Source organism: Macrobrachium nipponense, chromosome 12 (genome assembly GCF_015104395.2).
Source record: "Macrobrachium nipponense isolate FS-2020 chromosome 12, ASM1510439v2, whole genome shotgun sequence".
NCBI lineage: Eukaryota > Metazoa > Arthropoda > Malacostraca > Decapoda > Palaemonidae > Macrobrachium > Macrobrachium nipponense.
In genome coordinates this window covers 980,913-998,515 of record NC_087205.1, presented here as the reverse complement: position 1 = coordinate 998,515, position 17,603 = coordinate 980,913, and the positions used below count along the sequence as shown (strand labels likewise).

Here is a 17,603-nt window from a genome sequence, read left to right as displayed (position 1 = left end):
ACCGACGAAGTAACAGAGAGGACGGAATAGGTAGAAAAGATTAGACAATGGATGGAGCCGATTACAGAGAGAACAAAGATCCCCTCCATGAAAAGCCCCACCCCAACACCAAGAAATTTAAGGCAGAAAACAAGTGAGGACAATGAAATAATGGGCATAATACACAACCACAGTATCACAGAAACAAATAACTTGGCATATGCAGGAGCAAGATTAGTAGCAGAACTGATGGGGATACGAACACCAACACCACCAGCACAACCAACCCAACAAATAAAACAGCAACCTCCTTGGAAAAGGCGCCTGGAAAAGCAAATCATGGTGAAGAGATCTGACTTGAGTAAACTTAAAGAGATGGCAGAAAAAAGACTAAGAAGCAATCAAACCAGGGAGGAACTCAACGAGAAAAACAAAGTACAAGAGAGGGGACTAAACAACACAATAGAATATGTAAATCAGAGGCTTAAGGCCAAAGCACATAAGATCCAACGGTACATGAACAGGAATAAGGGATACCAACAAAACAAACTATCGGAACCAACCAGAAAAGACTATACAGCCAACTAAGAGGGGAAGACAACCACCCAGAAATTCCTGAAATCGAACCAAGTAAGAGACTCTGGGAAAACATATGGAGCAATCCGGTTTCACACAACAAACATGCAACATGGCTCCAGGAAGTCAAGAAAGAAGAAACAGGGAGAATAAAACAAAGATTCACAGAGATCACGACAGACACAGTCAGACACCAACTAAAGAAAATGCCAAACTGGAAAGCCCCAGGTCCCGATGAAGTCCATGGATACTGGCTCAAAAACTTCAAGGCTCTACACCCACGAATAGCAGAAACAGCTCCAGCATTGTATCACAAATCACCAAGCACCCAAATGGATGACCACAGAAGAAACATCCTTAGTACAAAAAGACAAGAGTAAGGGAAATATAGCCAGTAACTACAGGCCTATCACCTGCCTACCAATAATGTGGAAGTTACTAACAGGTATCATCAGTGAAAGGCTATACAACTACCTAGAGGAGACAAACACCATCCCCAACCAACAGAAAGGCTGCAGAAGGAAGTGTAGGGGCACAAAGGACCAGCTCCTGATAGACAAATGATAATGAAGAACAGTAGGAGAAGGAAAAAACAACCTAAGCATGGCATGGATAGGACTATAAGAAAGCCTTCGACATGATACCACACACATGGCTAATAGAATGCCTGAAAATATAATGGGCAGAGAAAACACCATCAGCTTCCTCAAAAAAATACAATGCGCAACTGGAATACAATACTTACAAGCTCTGGAATAAGACTAGCAGAGGTTAATATCAGGAGAGGGATCTTCCAGGGAGACTCACTGTCCCCACTACTCTTCATAGTAGCCATGATTCCCATAACAAAAGTACTACAGAAGATGGATGCCGGGTACCAACTCAAGAAAAGAGGCAACAGAATCAACCATCTGATGTTCATGGACGACATCAAGCTGTATGGGTAAGAGCATCAAGAAAATAGAATCCCTAATCCAGACTGTAAGGATTGTATCTGGGGACATCAGGATGGAGTTTGGAATAGAAAAAATGCGCCTTAGTCAACATACAAAAAGGCAAAGTAACGAGAACTGAAGGGATAAAGCTACCAGATGGGAGCAACATCAAACACATAGATGAGACAGGATACAAATACCTGGGAATAATGGAAGGAGGGGATATAAAACACCAAGAGATGAAGGACACGATCAGGAAAGAATACATGCAGAGACTCAAGGCGATATTCAAGTCAAAACTCAACGCCGGAAATATGATAAAAGCCATAAACACATGGGCAGTGCCAGTGATCAGATACAGCGCAGGAATAGTGGAATGGACGAAGGCAGAACTCCGCAGCATAGATCAGAAAATCAGGAAACATATGACAATACACAAAGCACTACACCCAAGAGCAAATACGGACAGACTATACATGACACGAAAGGAAGGAGGGTTAGGACTACTAAGTATAGAGGACGCGTCAACATTGAGAACAGAGCACTGGGGCAATATCTGAAAACCAGTGAAGACGAGTGGCTAAAGAGTGCATGGGAAGAAGGACTAATAAAAGTAGACGAAGACCCAGAAATATACAGAGACAGGAGAATGACAGACTGAACAGAGGACTGGCACAACAAACCAATGCACGCACAATACATGAGACAGACTAAAGAACTAGCCGGCGATGACACATGGCAATGGCTACAGAGGGGAGAGCTAAAGAAGGAAACTGAAGGAATGATAACAGCGGCACAAGATCAGGCCTAAGAACCATATATGTTTTTTTTCAAAGAACGATAGACAGAAATAACATCTCTCCCATATGTAGGAAGTGCAATACAAAAAATGAAACCATAAACCACATAGCAAGCGAATGCCTGGCACTTGCACAGAACCAGTACAAAAGAGGCATGATTCAGTGGCAAAAGCCCTCCACTGGAGCCTGGTGCAAGAAACATCAGCTACCTTGCAGTAATAAGTGTACGAGCACCAACCTGAGAGTGATAGCAAAACGATCACGCAAAGATCCTCTGAGACTATGGTATCAGAACGGATAGGGTGATACGTGCAAACAGACCAGACGTGACGTTGATTGACAAAGTCAAGAAGAAAGTATCACTCATTGATGTCGCAATACCATGGACACCAGAGTTGAAGAGAAAGAGAGGGAAAAAATGGACAAGTATCAAGATCTGAAAATAGAAATAAGAAGGATATGGGATATGCCAGTGGAAATCGTACCCATAATCATAGGAGACACTAGGCACGATCCCAAGATCCCTGAAAAGGAATCTAGAAAAACTAGAGGCTGAAGTAGCTCCAGGACTCATGCAGAAGAGTGTGATCCTAGAAACGGCACACATAGTAAGAAAAGTGATGACTCCTAAGGAGGCAGGATGCAACCCGCCGGAACCCCACACTATAAATACCACCCAGTCGAATTGGAGGACTGTGATAGAGCAAAAAAAAAAAAAAAAAAAAAAAAAAATAATAATAATAATAATAAAAATAATAATAATAATAATAATAATAATAATAATAATAATAATAATAATAATAATAATAATAATTAATAAGAATCATAAATTGATTTTAGGTTAGTTGAAAAAAGTATATTTAAATTATCAAAAGCTATGATAAACTAGCTTATAAGAGTCAAAATACCTGTTAAGGTTATGTATATATCTCTCTCTCCAGGCGAGATTAAAATGTAAAAATTTTGTAGCCAGCCTACTCTCTCTCTCTCTCTCTCTCAGTTTCAACATGCTAAGCGCATATTAAGTTATTAAAAAGTGTTTAAATGTACAAAAGTACACACTTGAACAATAGTGCAAAAGCACTTGTGTTTCTCTCTCAAAATCTGATCCGAGCACACAAAGTGCATAAAAGTGATTAAAACCAGGTCGAATGCACTGAAGTACACCCTTGAACAAGATGCAAAACACCTGCCCAATTTTATCCGAGGCTGTATATGTCGAGCAATATAACCGTTTGCTTTTCATTTGTACAACCTGCTGCTGCTGGTACAGAGCATATGTCAGCGTATATTAATAAGTTTGAGGGAGGACGCTTTGAAATGGTAATAGCTGAAGATGAATGTTTACTCAGAATCTGTGATATTACAGTTTTTAATGAAATGCCCTTGTGACAGATGGGAGTCTATTCTTAGATATTAAAAATTCAAGATCTTCAGAAATTAGGTTTTAAGAGATACTCTTTTGGAAACTAGTTGATATTCTTTATGTTTTGTTCATTTTGGTCGAGTTTTATACTTGGATAATTAAGAGCGTCTGCCTAGCTTTACGCTTCAGCAAATTAGATACCTACTACAGAGGGCCGTGTAGGGACTGGTGTTTTATGAAAATACTTAATACCTCTTAAAATATGGCAATATTCATATATTAAACCCATTTCTGAAACCAGTACTGCCAGTAGGAATGTGCTACGCGGGTCAATACTTCCTTGTGGAACACTTATTTTCATTTCCTAATTTTCTGAATGTGTAATATTGATTTGAACTTAGAAACTTGGGTCTAAATTTCTATTGATTCATGAAAGTAGCCTCACCATTCTCATGTAGCATTTCAAATATAGCTTCTTATGTAGTAACTACTGCATACTTTATATGCCAATAAATCTGATTGGTATAATGTAAATTTATGAATCTACTGGAACTTTTTGCTCATATACTTAAAATAATCGTCCAAAGTCTCTCTTTACTAACTATATGATTGGTAATTTAACAAGAAAATTGCCAGTGGTAAACCTTGAACTATTATTAACAGGACCCTAAGTTGGCTCTAGTTCGAATAAAAATTCTTATACTTAGCCGTGTCACATTCAAGGCTTATTTGATCAACCTAAAGTTTTACTATTAATAGTTTGAGAATCAATCTTTGTACTATAAATTTACCATCAATGCTACTTATTCCACATGCTGGCAAATAATGTTTACTGATTTAAACTTCTAGCTAGAGAACTAAATGGAGAATTTTTATACGTACTAAACAGCAGCATGAGTAAAGAAATTTGAAGTTCAAATTCATTTCGATTGAATTAAGATTCGTGAAAAGCAAAATAAACCAGAGTAGTACACCCTCGTGTTAATATAAGATATTAAAACTCACCTATTTTTTTGTATTACAGTACCCCCTCTTGTTAATACACCATTTCTAAAAATTAGACAGCTCATGGATTTCATATTTACCAATACCAAGAAAGAATGTGTATTCCATTCAAACAAATTTCCAAGAATCATGAAAACGAAGCTGAATAATTCATATCTAAACATATCCTCAATTTCATTTTTCAGATTTCCATTGATACAAACTTCAAATACTTTTTGACCAACCAATCAATATTTTACCATAAATTCATATTTGACCAGCAACAAATTCATAATTGACCATCAGTTAACTTTCCTATATTCCATGACCAGCAATCAATTTGTCTGGATTTTTGTCAGGCCACAAATTAGATATGGCTAGTACTTTATTAGCCTTGTTTACTGCACAACTTCTATAGGAAAGGATTCAGTAAAAATTGTTTAAATGAATAAAACTGTTTAAAGATTCTTTAAAATACTTTATCTCGCCTCTAAGATACCACTTGAAAGAGCCTCCTATGAGAGATTGATTTTATTCATAATTTATATGTCAAACCACAAGAGCATAACATCCCAACTGCAGGTCCTTCCACCTTAATTTCTTTGCCGATAGCCATGAAAATGGTTAGTTGACACCACTAAGTTGCTAAATATTATTCAGAGGAAAAAATAACAATATGCTATATCTAACTAAATTGGGTTCATTTACTCAATGGAGGCACCACAACTATTCATTACAAAGTCACTGGTACCTAAAACTTCTATAACAGTAAGTTTTGTAAAGCCAAAAGTTTTATGTACAAACATTTTTTTTTTCTACACAAATCAGTTTTGTAAAGCCATAAGATTTATTAAACTACATAAAACAGGATGGTAGAAAACACCTTTCAAAATTTATCAATTTGGATATTTATGGAGACCTATTAGAATGCAAGAAGACTCTTTATTATATATTTGCATAGGATTATAGAATGCATAGCTTTAAAACTAGTGTTTTAAATTACTAATTAAATCAATTTTTTGGCATGGCATAAACTAAAGGCAAAACTTGGTGGGCACAAGACTAGAGGCAATAAAACAAATTAAAGCATAATGTGAAATATGTAGCATAATATAAAGCACACTGTGGCATAACTAAAGCTTATCAATATCCGAGCTCCATTCTCACCTAAATTATAAAGCGATTGTGGGCTTAAAGCCATTATTCTTGATTGAATAACCAAAGTATTCCGCTTCCCTGGTCTTATAAAGGACTTCCCACTAAGCCTAACCTGCAAATAAAAGAAAGCTGTAAAAAAAGTATTGGCAATTGAAGTACAATTATATTAAATCTAACATTCTGTAGTCTTAACTCGTTGAAATGAAGATTAATAAAATTAAACTTTTTAAATTTTACAAACTCCAATGAATTTAGGTTCAGATATATACTTCAATTTTACTTTTACTCTTTAAAAGCCTCTGAACAGAACTAAAAAAAGCTCAAAGCCAAGAAATTTTATTACAAATGCTAAATACTGGGTAAAAATTGAAGGGGACTTTTGAGGCCTGCTAGGCAAATCTAGTAAAAGTTACTTAAAAGAATCAAGACAAAGGAATATTACAGGATTTTATTACACTTAATACAATAAAAATAGCTCTTTACAATGTACGTATAGTTTGCATGGGTCTTAACAGTCACATTCTATGCTTTAAACTAAATACTATATTAGTCTTAAAGCTTCCGTTTCAAGTTTCAAAGTTAGTTTAAAATGATGTATGAGTTAAAATGAAGTATGAAAAAACTAAAGTTGAACTTTATTATATTACCTGCTGCTCTTCCGCTCGTACTGTTACAGTATCTATGGGTGTTCCCTCTGGACGAACTATACCCGAGAGACCATGAGACGTATCACTGTTGTGCACAATGACATTCTGAGATGCATCACAAACACTCCACGCTACCACTCCGCCACACAGATGTTCTTAGAAAACCACCTGGACAATTTAAAAATCATTGTAAGGCGAACAATGTCCAGCCTGGTAACCCGAGTGAGAAACAGCGGCAACTCGCTCATACAAAGCATCCTAAGGAGTGAAGCAAGAAGAAGATCTAAATAGTGGGAAAGATGGGAAAATGAGGCCTTTGTCCCCTAAAGGACTTAATCTCTGTATTAGCAAGATGTCATCTGCAGATTTTGTCATTATTATATTTATTGCTGATATTTTATTTTTTCATTATTTCTGTGATTACTATCAAGTTAAAGTTATATATATATATATATATATATATATATATATATCTATATATATAAATATATATAGTATATATAATATATTATATATACATTCAATTTATGTATTTAGCCCTCTGGACCAGACTACTGTAACCACCTAAGGTCTCTAGTGAAATTTAAGCTATATAATTTGTGCACTAACTGTTATAACTCTCAATGCATTTTTTTTTCTCACCATTATTATTACTATTACCAGTATTATGATTACTATCTTTTATGCTACCTCAGCTATTTTGTGGATAAGTGCCGATTACTAATTTTTTCCTGTCATGTTGACTCATATATCTAGATTGTGTATGTTACTGTGTATTTTGTATGTTCATTGTATATGGTCTTGAACCGAAAAAAACAAAAACAAGGAATACTTATTATTAGTTATTATTATTTATTATTCTTATTATTTATTATTATTGATTATTATTATTAGTTATTATTATTATTATTATTAGTTATTATTATTATAATACAGTTATATTACTTTTTTAAAATGAAGTACGAATTAAAATGAAGTATGAAAACACTAAAGTTGAACTTTATTATATTACTTGTAATACAGTTAAATTACTTTTTTTAAATGCTATGCAAAGAAAAGGTACTTTAGATTTTGAAGTTTGCATACATTAATTTAATCTGATGCAAAATTAAATAAAAAGTTTGGAAATACAAAGATTACAACTCAAGAAAAATTATTCTTGAAAAATAATTACTATATGGAACTTTTTTTTACAAAAAAAAAAAAAAAAAAATTGGAAAATAAAAGTTTTATTGACAAGTATTTAATCGACAAAAAATAAAAAAAATAAAAATCTTGTCAATTCCACAGAAAAGCAGAAGTTAAACCACTGAAAGGAAGAACTCAAATTCACTGAAAAGCATAAAAAAAGTAAAATTCAAAGAAGTGAAAATAAATAAATAAATAAAAAAGTCAAATAAACCAAATTAAAAGGTGAAAAGTAATAAAAATTAATTAATAAAACTTCAAATCCCCAATTAAAGTAGAAAAAATACCAAAAAAGTGACATCATAATTAGCACTTCAGAATATTGAAAAATCTCAAAACCATAAACTATCATTATATTTGCACTTAATAATAATTTCTTCAAACTACATACATACATACATACATATGTATGTATACATTACATACATACATACCATACATACATACATACATACATACATACATACATACACTACATACATACATACATACATACATACATACATACATACATACATACATATATATATATATATATATATATATATATATATATATATATATATATATATATATATATATATATAAATATTCTTAGGCATTTATTTATTTTTAAACCATAGACTAAAATATTCTTTATCTAATAAGCATTAACATGATATTGTTATGATACAATAAAGTTTTGTACATACTTACCCGGCAGATATATACTTAGCTATAGACTCCGTCGTCCCCGACAGAAATTCAAATTTCGCGGCACACGCTACAGGTAGGTCAGGTGATCTACCCTCCCGCCGCTGGGTGGCGGGACTAGGAACCATTCCCGTTTTCTACTCAGATTTTCTCTTCCACCTGTCTCCTGAGGGGAGGCTGGGCGGGCCATTAATCATATATATCTGCCGGGTAAGTATGTACAAAACTTTATTGTATCATAACAATATCATTTTTGTACATGCAGCTTCCCCTGGCAGATATATACTTAGCTGATTGGCACCCTTGGTGGTGGGTAAGAGACAGCTAAATAATAAAAATAGAAACAGGAAACAACACATGTTGTAGGTCAAAGACCTTGGTTCCTACCTGATTGGGCAGAAGACTTCATGGATACTGTCTATGAGTCTGCTTTGCCTCAAGAGCTTCAGCAAGGTAGTGACCTATGACTGAGAGCTCTTCTGGATCTTGTCAATGGGGGCTTACCCACTTACATGACAGAACCTTGTTAGGATCTTTGTCCATGGGGGCTAACCCACTTACATGACAAAACTTTTGCCTCTGGCACTATCAAGGAGCACAAAACCAATCCCGACCACCTGACCAACTCTAACCCGTGTTAGAGCTAACAATTGAAAGGAGTTACCACTTAACCCTCTTTCAAACAAATATAAAAACAACACCAAATTAAAAATAAAATTAAACTAAACTAACAAGGATTAGTCTCATCTCCCAGTCCCAGCACTGAAACTGCAGATACGTAGGGCCCCAACGATAAGCACTTATTGTAAGTCACTCTCATATCTCTCAAGTAGAGAGAAACAAACACTGAGTTGCATCTCCAGTATGTAGAGGCTACAATATTGTTCAGCGACATTCTTCTGAAACGCCAGAGATGTCGCAATGGCCCTTACTTCATGTGCTTTAACTCTAAGGAGTTTAAACTGTTCATCATAAAGAACACCAGAGCGTTCTTAGAAATGGGTCTTCTTGGATCTCTGACAGAACACCAGAGACTCTTTAGGTTGCCCTTAATCTTCTTTTTTCTTCTTTCCAGGTAGAATTTAAGGGTCCTGACAGGGCACAGGGATCTCTCTCTCTCTCTTCCCACTAAGGGTGAGAGCCCTTTGACCTCAAAACTTCAAGGCCAGGGTTAGGAGGGATTCTCGTTCTTCGCTAATAACCAAGGTTTAAAAGAGCAGATTGCCGACTCTCCTTTAAACCCTACTCTAGCATCCAGAGCCTGAAGCTTGCTAACTCTTCTAGCAGTCGCCAGTGCTAAAAGAAACAGAGACTTTCTGGTCAGGTCCCTGAAGGACGCCTGTTGAGGGGGTTGGAACTTGTCCGATACTAGGAACTTGAGAACCACATCTAAGCTCCAACTAGGCGGTCTAGAGTACTAATTCTTAGTCGTCTCAAAAGATCTGATAAGATCCTGCAGATCTTATCCTCTGCGATATTCAGGTCCCTGTTCCTGAACACCGCGGATATCATAATTTCTTCGTCCTGCACCATCTCCGAAACACTTCCCACTTCGACTGGTAGACTCGCAAGGTTGATGACCTGTGGGCTCTGGCGATCGAGCTAGCAGCCTTGCGCGAAAAGCCTCTCGCTCTGACAAATCTCTCGATAATCTGAAGGTAGTCAGGCAGAGAGCAGGGAGGTTTTAGCAAAACCTGTCAAAGTGGGGTTGTCTGAGCAGATCTCTCCTGAGTGGAAGAGATCTGGGGAAGTCCACCGTCCATTCCAGTACCTCTGTGAACCATTCCTGAGCGGGCCAAAAGGGAACGACCAGAGTAAGTTTCGTTCCTGTTGAGGGGACAAACTTTCACAATACTTCCCCCAAAATCTTGAATGGAGGAAACGCGTAACCGTCTATCCCTGTCCAGTCTAGAAGGAGTGCATCTACCGTTATTGCTCTTGGATCCGAAATGGAGGAGCAAAAGTTGTCCAGTCTCTTGTTCTAATTCGTGGCAAAAAAGGTCTATGTGTGGTCTGCCCCCAAAGGCTCCACAACATCTGGCAAACGTCTTGATGGAGAGTCCATTCTGTGGGGAGGACTTGATCTCTCCTGCTCAGCAGGTCCGCCCTTACGTTCTTCTCTCCCTGAACAAATCTGGTGAGAAGTGTAATTTCTCTCTCCTCTGCCCACAGCAACCGGTCTCTTGCTGTTTCGTACAGGGAGACGTAATGAGTCCCTCCCTGTTTCCTTATATATGCCAGAGCCATGGTGTTGTCAGAGTTGACCTGGACCACCGAGCCTCTGACTTCTGGTTCGAAACTCCTCAGGGCCAGGAAGACTGTATTCAACTTCTTGTTGATGTGCCAGTTCACCTGGTCCCCCTTCCAGGTGCCTGACACTTCTTTTGCCCCTAGTGTTGCTCCCCATCCCGACTCTGAGGCTTCTGAGAACGACACTAGGTGCGGTTCCGGCTTTTAGAAGAGACAAGCCCTTGTTCATTCTGAGTGGGGAAAACCACCAACTCAGCTCCTTTTTACCCCTTCCAGGTTCGGGAAGGTGTCCGCAGCGAAGTTCTTGGTACACTTGAACTAAGTCTACACCGTAGTTCGTAACTGACCCGGCCGCTCTGACAGCTGCCGACTGACTGCATTCGGTATCGAGGTAAGTTGTCCAAGAATCCGAGCAAGTCACGTGACCTTCGCCTTTGAAGGGTTATGCCAAGAGACCATAAAAATCGTATATTTATTTGTCACCGATGCCGGATGGCAAGGTGATGATTCTGTTAAGGCATGCGCCCAACAGGTGAAAGTCAATTGCCTTCTAGAGACCGAGGTTCCTGATGGCAAGACATTCTCATAGTAGTTGAATCTCAGCTAAGGAGAAACAACACTATGTGCCGTAGAAGACGAAGGAGGACAAAGAATGCAACGTACTTCTTCACAGCCGAATCGAGAGAAAGATTCTCAAGATTCTGAACCCGTGCTTACCAATGACTGAAAACGCTAACCTCTATTTCATTGCTGTCTGGTGAGAAGTCGTAATTGCTATGAAAGCAGGGCGTTTTTCAGTAATGAAAAACCCCGGGAAGTACTGCCTGCAGAACTGCTTCTCATGGGTTGAACATTTGGAAGCAGAGCTGTCAGGCCTGGGAATAGGCGATGTCTTCCAATACATCTGTTAATTCGGGGTGAACAATGAACAATTGCACACCTACGAATAAGAGATATATTTTGAAGACAAACTCCGATGTCTGAAGAAAAAACATTCCGCATTATTGCAGTGCAATCCAGCGGTAGACAGACTTCTGTACAGACTTCTGCTACAGTGCGGTAAACAGAAAAAAGAAAGAGTCCAAGAGATATCTCTGTTGAAAATTTCTCGCAATGTCGAAGGCGATGAAACCAAGCATCACAGCAGTAGATGGTCATTCATGTATGATCGAATCCCCGTTAATCAGAGACTTAAGTCTGTGATTGTTGGGCAGAGATACGGTTCGGCAGCCAATCATTGCACGGGAGAGAGAAGCATCCGACCGTGCATCTCGGAGAGTCAGCTGGTACCGAGCTGTTATCGCAGTGACAGCAGACTCATACACCGTTAGCTCTCGCCGACTCGTCATCCTGAGCTGCCATGTAATCCATTCCACGAAGGAAATGCGTTCGGCTAGAACCATCGAGCATAAAAATACGCTCGTGCAATTATATTTAAGCGAAACGGATTTCGGTAAATACAAAGCCGAGTTGGTGTTGCCTTGACAAATAACCATAAGTATCTAAAATCGAAACTGGTGGAACTCGTGGAGGTTGCAGGGATCCCCGATTAGCAGTTCAATTAGGATACTCGTTGTCTCGGTCGCCATCCATAGAGCTAACTATAGTATGCGCCTACACCCCGGACAGTTCAACTGCTTAACAGAATCATGTCGCGAAGGTAAAATACGTAGTATTTTTGTAGGTTTCTGTACAACTACCTCCATCCTACATTCTTTTCCCTACGAGGAATGAGAGTAAAGATTGGAGATCGACCGCCTTCGTTCTCTAGTCACGAGAATGAAGGAAAGTCTTTCCCGAAGGAAAGCTTCATTTGTGAACAGAGTACCGAAGAAGACATTTCAAGCTTCTTATCTTATTGGGCAGAAGACTTCATGGACATTGTCTGAGTCTGCTCTGCCTGAAGAGCCTCAGCGAGGTAGTGACCCATGACTGAGAGTTCTTCTGGATCTTGTCAATGGGGGCTTACCCGCTTACGAGACAGAAACTTATAGGATTTTTGTCAATGGGGACTAGCCCACTTACATGACAAAGCCTTTTGGATCTTGTCAATGGAGGCTTATCCACTTACATGACAGAACCTCTAGGATCTTGTCAATGGGGCCAACCCACTTACATGACAGAACCTAATCCAGGAATTCGAGCATTTGGCGGTGTTCTCGAATTTCGAGGTAAAAATTATCGGAGATTCTCGTCTAGCTCATCATGGACCGAGGTTTCCCTTAAGTGTTAAGAGAAAGGTAAAAAACTTGAACACTGCGAGTGCTAGAAATTCCACAGAATCTTAAGCACTCTGCGAAACCCCCACCGAATTCGTCAGACAATCAGCAGTTGGTGGTCCTCTCAATTCCCGTAGAAATCGAGGAAGGGGCAGGATCCCTCCCCAATGACTGGGCTTAAGGCAGGTAGAACCCGAAGGTCTCCACTCGGCAGCGCAGTCCTGAACGTAGAAGAGGCGTTTCTCCGAAGAAAGGCGCCTACCAGGAGTAAGGCGCCTGCTTGAGAAGAGCGCCTGGTAGGCGCAAAAGCACCTGCTAGAAGAGAAGCGCCTGTCAAGAGGCGCCCGCTTGTTAGAAGAGGAGCGGCTAACTGGTGAAGAGCGCCTAACAGGGGAGAGGCTCCTGGAACTTCTCTGTGAAGGGCTCCTGTCCTGAGAGGCACGTCTCTTGTGAGGGGGGAGCCCAGAGCTCTTGATCGGAAGCGTGATGTCCTTCTTGCGAGGAAGGTCCTTAACCAGAGCGCCCATCAACGTAGAAAGTTTCTCCTGGAGGTCCAGAAGGACCCGCTCAGTGGACTTCTCCTGGTCTCCTTTGGGGGGAAGGCAATCTTCCTATCAAAAAAGGCGACTCCTCAGGCGAATCGCAAAAAATGCCTGCTGAGATGAGAGCCTGGCTGGTGCCGCGCATCAGGCTGGAGCCTCGTGGCTGGGCAGCGCCACGCGCCTGGCTGGCGCCTTGCGGCTGGCTTGCGCCGACTTGGAAGAAGAAAAACACTTCCTCAGGATGCCTTTTCTGTGGCGATCCAAGGCAGTCTGGGTCGAGACAATAGAGCCTGCCGAAGGGACGCCTCACAGGTGGGGATTCTCCACAACCTCCTTATGGTTTTCGACATTCCTCCTCCCCAGGCCTGGGAGTTTGGAAGAGGTCTAGGCCTGGGAGCGTTGCGGAGCCAATCAGACGCCCCCTCCACTACACTGGGAACACTGCACAAAAAACTTCCCACAGCACTCTTACCTTCCATTGCAAGCAACTGCAATTCCATCCTACGAATCTCGTTTCATGCCAGAAAAGTACAAATCAAGCTCACTTCGTGAGATAGTTAGAATGGTACTTATACGTTGCATGGAACCAGTGGTTATTCAGCCACGGGACCAACCAACCACTCTGCTGAGGCGCTTCATCTCGAAGACGAATCCGCAGGTTCGAAGAAGGGAGAAGGGGCTGAAAAAGGAGGAGAGGTTGCAACAACTGCATTAAGGTTAGGTTCTAAAGCCGCCTCAACTAGCTCATTAGTATGAGAACTCTGGAGTTACTAGACGAAGCTTTCCTAACTCTGTTCTTCTCTAACTTCCACAAAAAAGAAGAAAGCAACCTCTTCCTCATTCAAAATCTCACATTCAGAACAGGGATTATTAATAGACAAAAAAGTAAGTGATCTATAGAACTACACAACAAACTTCAACAAAGAAGATTCTCATAAGGATTTTCATCATATCGAATGTTTTGTAATAATGACTGTCATTCAGTAACTGCATACAGTACGTATAAATGACTTTTACAAAAGAGCGGTAGTTTCTTATGAAAAACAAAAATTAAATTACTGTAGTCTACAGTGTTAGGATCTACCGAACCCTTCGGTAGTCTAAAGTCACACATTCATTTAACATATTTTAACAACAGTACTAGCGACTGACGCATTAGAGAAACATAAAAAGTTAATAAAGCGTATGCCAAGCCAACGATCCAATACGTCACCAAAAGACAGCCAAAAATTCCACGGCAAGCGAAAAACTTAATCCAAATCAGGAGGAACCAACAACAGGTGTTGTCGGAACCGGCAACAGAGAAAATCTGAGTAGAAAACGGGAATGGTTCCTAGTCCCGCCACCCAGCAGAGGGAGGGTAGACCACCTGTAGCGTGTGCAGCGAAATTTGAATTTCTGTCGGGGACGACGGAGTCTATAGCTAAGTATATACAGTTACCATCCGAGTTACGACCTAGATCCGTTCCGACCAACATGATGTATGTCAGAATGGTCGTTAGTCGAATACCAGCCAAAATGGCCGACACGTGGATTATAAGTACTCAGTTTAAAGCGGAAGATTATACTGTACTCGAGGAAACATATGAATATGAATGTTTGCATTTTTAAGTAACTTTTTTTTTTTTTTTTTTTTCTGTTGGAATAATATTACTGTGTATATATCAAGCTGTTTATTTTATAACTATGCCTTTTAGTTTCACTTTTATTTATAATTTTATCATACTTTTCTGTTGAATAATATTACTGTACAAATGTATATACAAGCTGTTTATTTATCATTTTTATGCCTTTTAGTTTCACTTTTATCATTTTATCATACTTTTTCTGTTGAATAATATTACTGTTGTACATATATACAAGCTGTTTATGTATTTATAATGGTTTATGCCTTTTAGTTTCACTTTTATCATCGAGATATTTTTAATATTATACTGTAGGTCAATGTATTTAGCTTTTTTTTCAGTTGCTTAGTTGATATACTATGTACATACATCTTAATATAATATGGTTTTAGAAATAAAATATTTATTACTGCAGTTGATTTTATTATACAAAAAAACAAATGAAGATCAAAATACGAAAATAGAAAAGTTACAGTTCAAAAGTTAGAAAATACAGTACTGTAGTACAAAATAGAAAATATGTATGCATGTAAAAAAAATAAGCAAAAAAAAACTCTCAAAATTAATGTTCACTAGTGCTTGGTTCAACGTCATCGAGACTTTCTTCATATGCACGGTCGAAAGAAAGATCAGCCGTTAAGTCAGGCGAGGCAGGGGATGGGGAAGGGGTGGTTACAGCGCTGGCTGATGTAGGGGATGGGGTGGCTTCGATGCTGGATGAGGCGGGCTTTTGTGTTCGTTTGACAAACATGCTTAGTGTCATTTGGATCTTCTGCTTTTTCTTCTCATCGTAGATTTCTTTATATGGCCTCATTACTTCTTGCATAGATCTCTCTATCCGGGCAAACAGCTCAACATTCGGATCCATTCCTTTTAATTTATGCAGCATTGTATTAAGCTTTTGTATGGCTTCCGATAATCCCTTTACAGTAAACTTTCGTTTGGGCTCCTCCTCTTCTACAACTTCCTTTTCTGCCTCTCTTCTTTCTTCTTCAGTTTTGCTTTCTTTTTCTATTGCTAACAGTTCTTCATTTGTTATTTCCTCAGGTTCTTCACTTATCAGTTCCTAAATTTCTTCTTCATCACATCCAAACTCAAGTTGCTTTGCCAAGCTAACAATTTTTCCTAGGACGTTGCTTAGTTCCTCTTCGTTATCGAAGCCAACAAAATCTCCAAGGAAACGTTTGCAGCAGTGTTTCCAAATACCATTCATACATTTTTCTGTCACCAAATCCCAAGCTTTAGCGACATGCTTGATGCAATGGTAAATCTTGTACGATTTCCAATAATCGCGCAAAGTCAGCTCAGGGTTTTCATCCACAGCTTCGATGGCTTGGTCAAAGGAAATTCTTAAGTAGTGCGCCTTGAATGTAGAAATCGCACCCTGGTCCATGGGTTGGATTAGGGGGGTGGTATTAGGGGGAAGGAAGACAACGCGCACGTTAGGATGAAGATCATCCAAGTGCGTCGGGTGGCCAGGCGCATTGTCAAGCACTAACAAAATCTTAAACGGAATGCCCTTATCGCTACAATATTGACGTGCCTCAGGAATAAAAGTTTAAAAACCAATCTTCAAACAGTGCTAGCGACATCCAGGCCTTTCTGTTACTTCGGTAATAATCGGGAAGGGTATGTTTGTTCACTTTCTTCAGTGCGCGTGGGTTTTCTGAAAGCGCAATCAAAAAAGGTTTTAATTTATGTCCTGCAATGTTTCCACCGAACAATAGCATGAATCTCTCTTTGATTGCCTTATGCCCTGGTGCACTCGCGAATTCTTTGCTTATGTACTTGCCTTTCGGCATCTTTTTCCAAAACAAGGCAGTTTCATCCACATTAAAAATCTGTTCAGCCAAATATCCTTCTTTCACAATTAGTTTATCAAATTGTTCAATGAATGCCTTAGCAGCAGGCGCATCACTGCTAGCAGCCTCGCCTTTCATCAGAAAGTGGTGCACTTGGTACCGATCTCGGAATCGACGAAACCACCCAGCACTCGCTATAAACTCCAACGAAGCATATTCTTCACCTCTCTTTCTCTTTTAACATTTTAAATAAACTTGTTGCCTTGCTTTGCACTGCTCGCAACATCACTTGCACATTTCTTTGTCTATTATCTTCCAGCCGCGTAAATAGCAACTTTTCCATCTCTGCTATCGGTCCTTCACGCTGTTTGGTGATAATAGTTGACTTGATCGGGGCTGCTCCTTTCACTGCGTCCTTAATCCTTTCCTTGTCCTTTAGAATGGTGGAGACCGTGGAGTGGGAGAGATGGAGACTTCTGCTTATACAATTAACTTTCATCCCACCTTCATATTTCTTGATTACGCCCATCTTCGTCTCCAACGACAGTGCCTTCCTAGCTTTCTTGGCAGAATTGCATTCTGATGAGTCAGACTTTCTCTTAGGGGCCATGGCAAAGGTGTAATGAAAAAATGTTCCTGCTACAATGTTATAGTACTGCTACAATGTCTTGACAGTGAGTGAGGTGGTTGGGATGAGTCTGTCTGGGATGCTGTGCTGCCGGCACTGTCGTAATTGTCATAACGCGCCGCGCACTACGCTACTGCGCTGCCAAACAGTAAACGGCGCCAAATTTAAAAAAATAGACCCGTCGGACACTGTCGTAAATACAGGTGGACGT

The 17,603-nt window shown here is 39.4% G+C and overlaps 1 protein-coding gene and 1 pseudogene across 1 annotated transcript; one reads left to right on the top strand and one right to left on the bottom strand.

Moving 5' to 3' along the window:
• The window catches only part of LOC135225094 (uncharacterized), a 76,610-nt pseudogene extending 66,628 nt beyond the window's left edge, over positions 1 to 9,982 (top strand).
• Positions 9,983 to 16,028: 6,046 nt separating this feature from the next.
• LOC135225093 (tigger transposable element-derived protein 1-like) lies at positions 16,029 to 17,374 on the bottom strand. The gene is made up of 2 exons (XM_064264352.1): positions 16,989 to 17,374; positions 16,029 to 16,488 (listed from the first exon to the last, which is right to left on the bottom strand). The coding sequence occupies exons 1-2, from the start codon at positions 17,372 to 17,374 to the stop codon at positions 16,029 to 16,031; spliced, it is 846 nt and encodes a 281-aa protein (XP_064120422.1).
• Between the last annotated feature and the right edge of the window lie 229 nt (positions 17,375 to 17,603).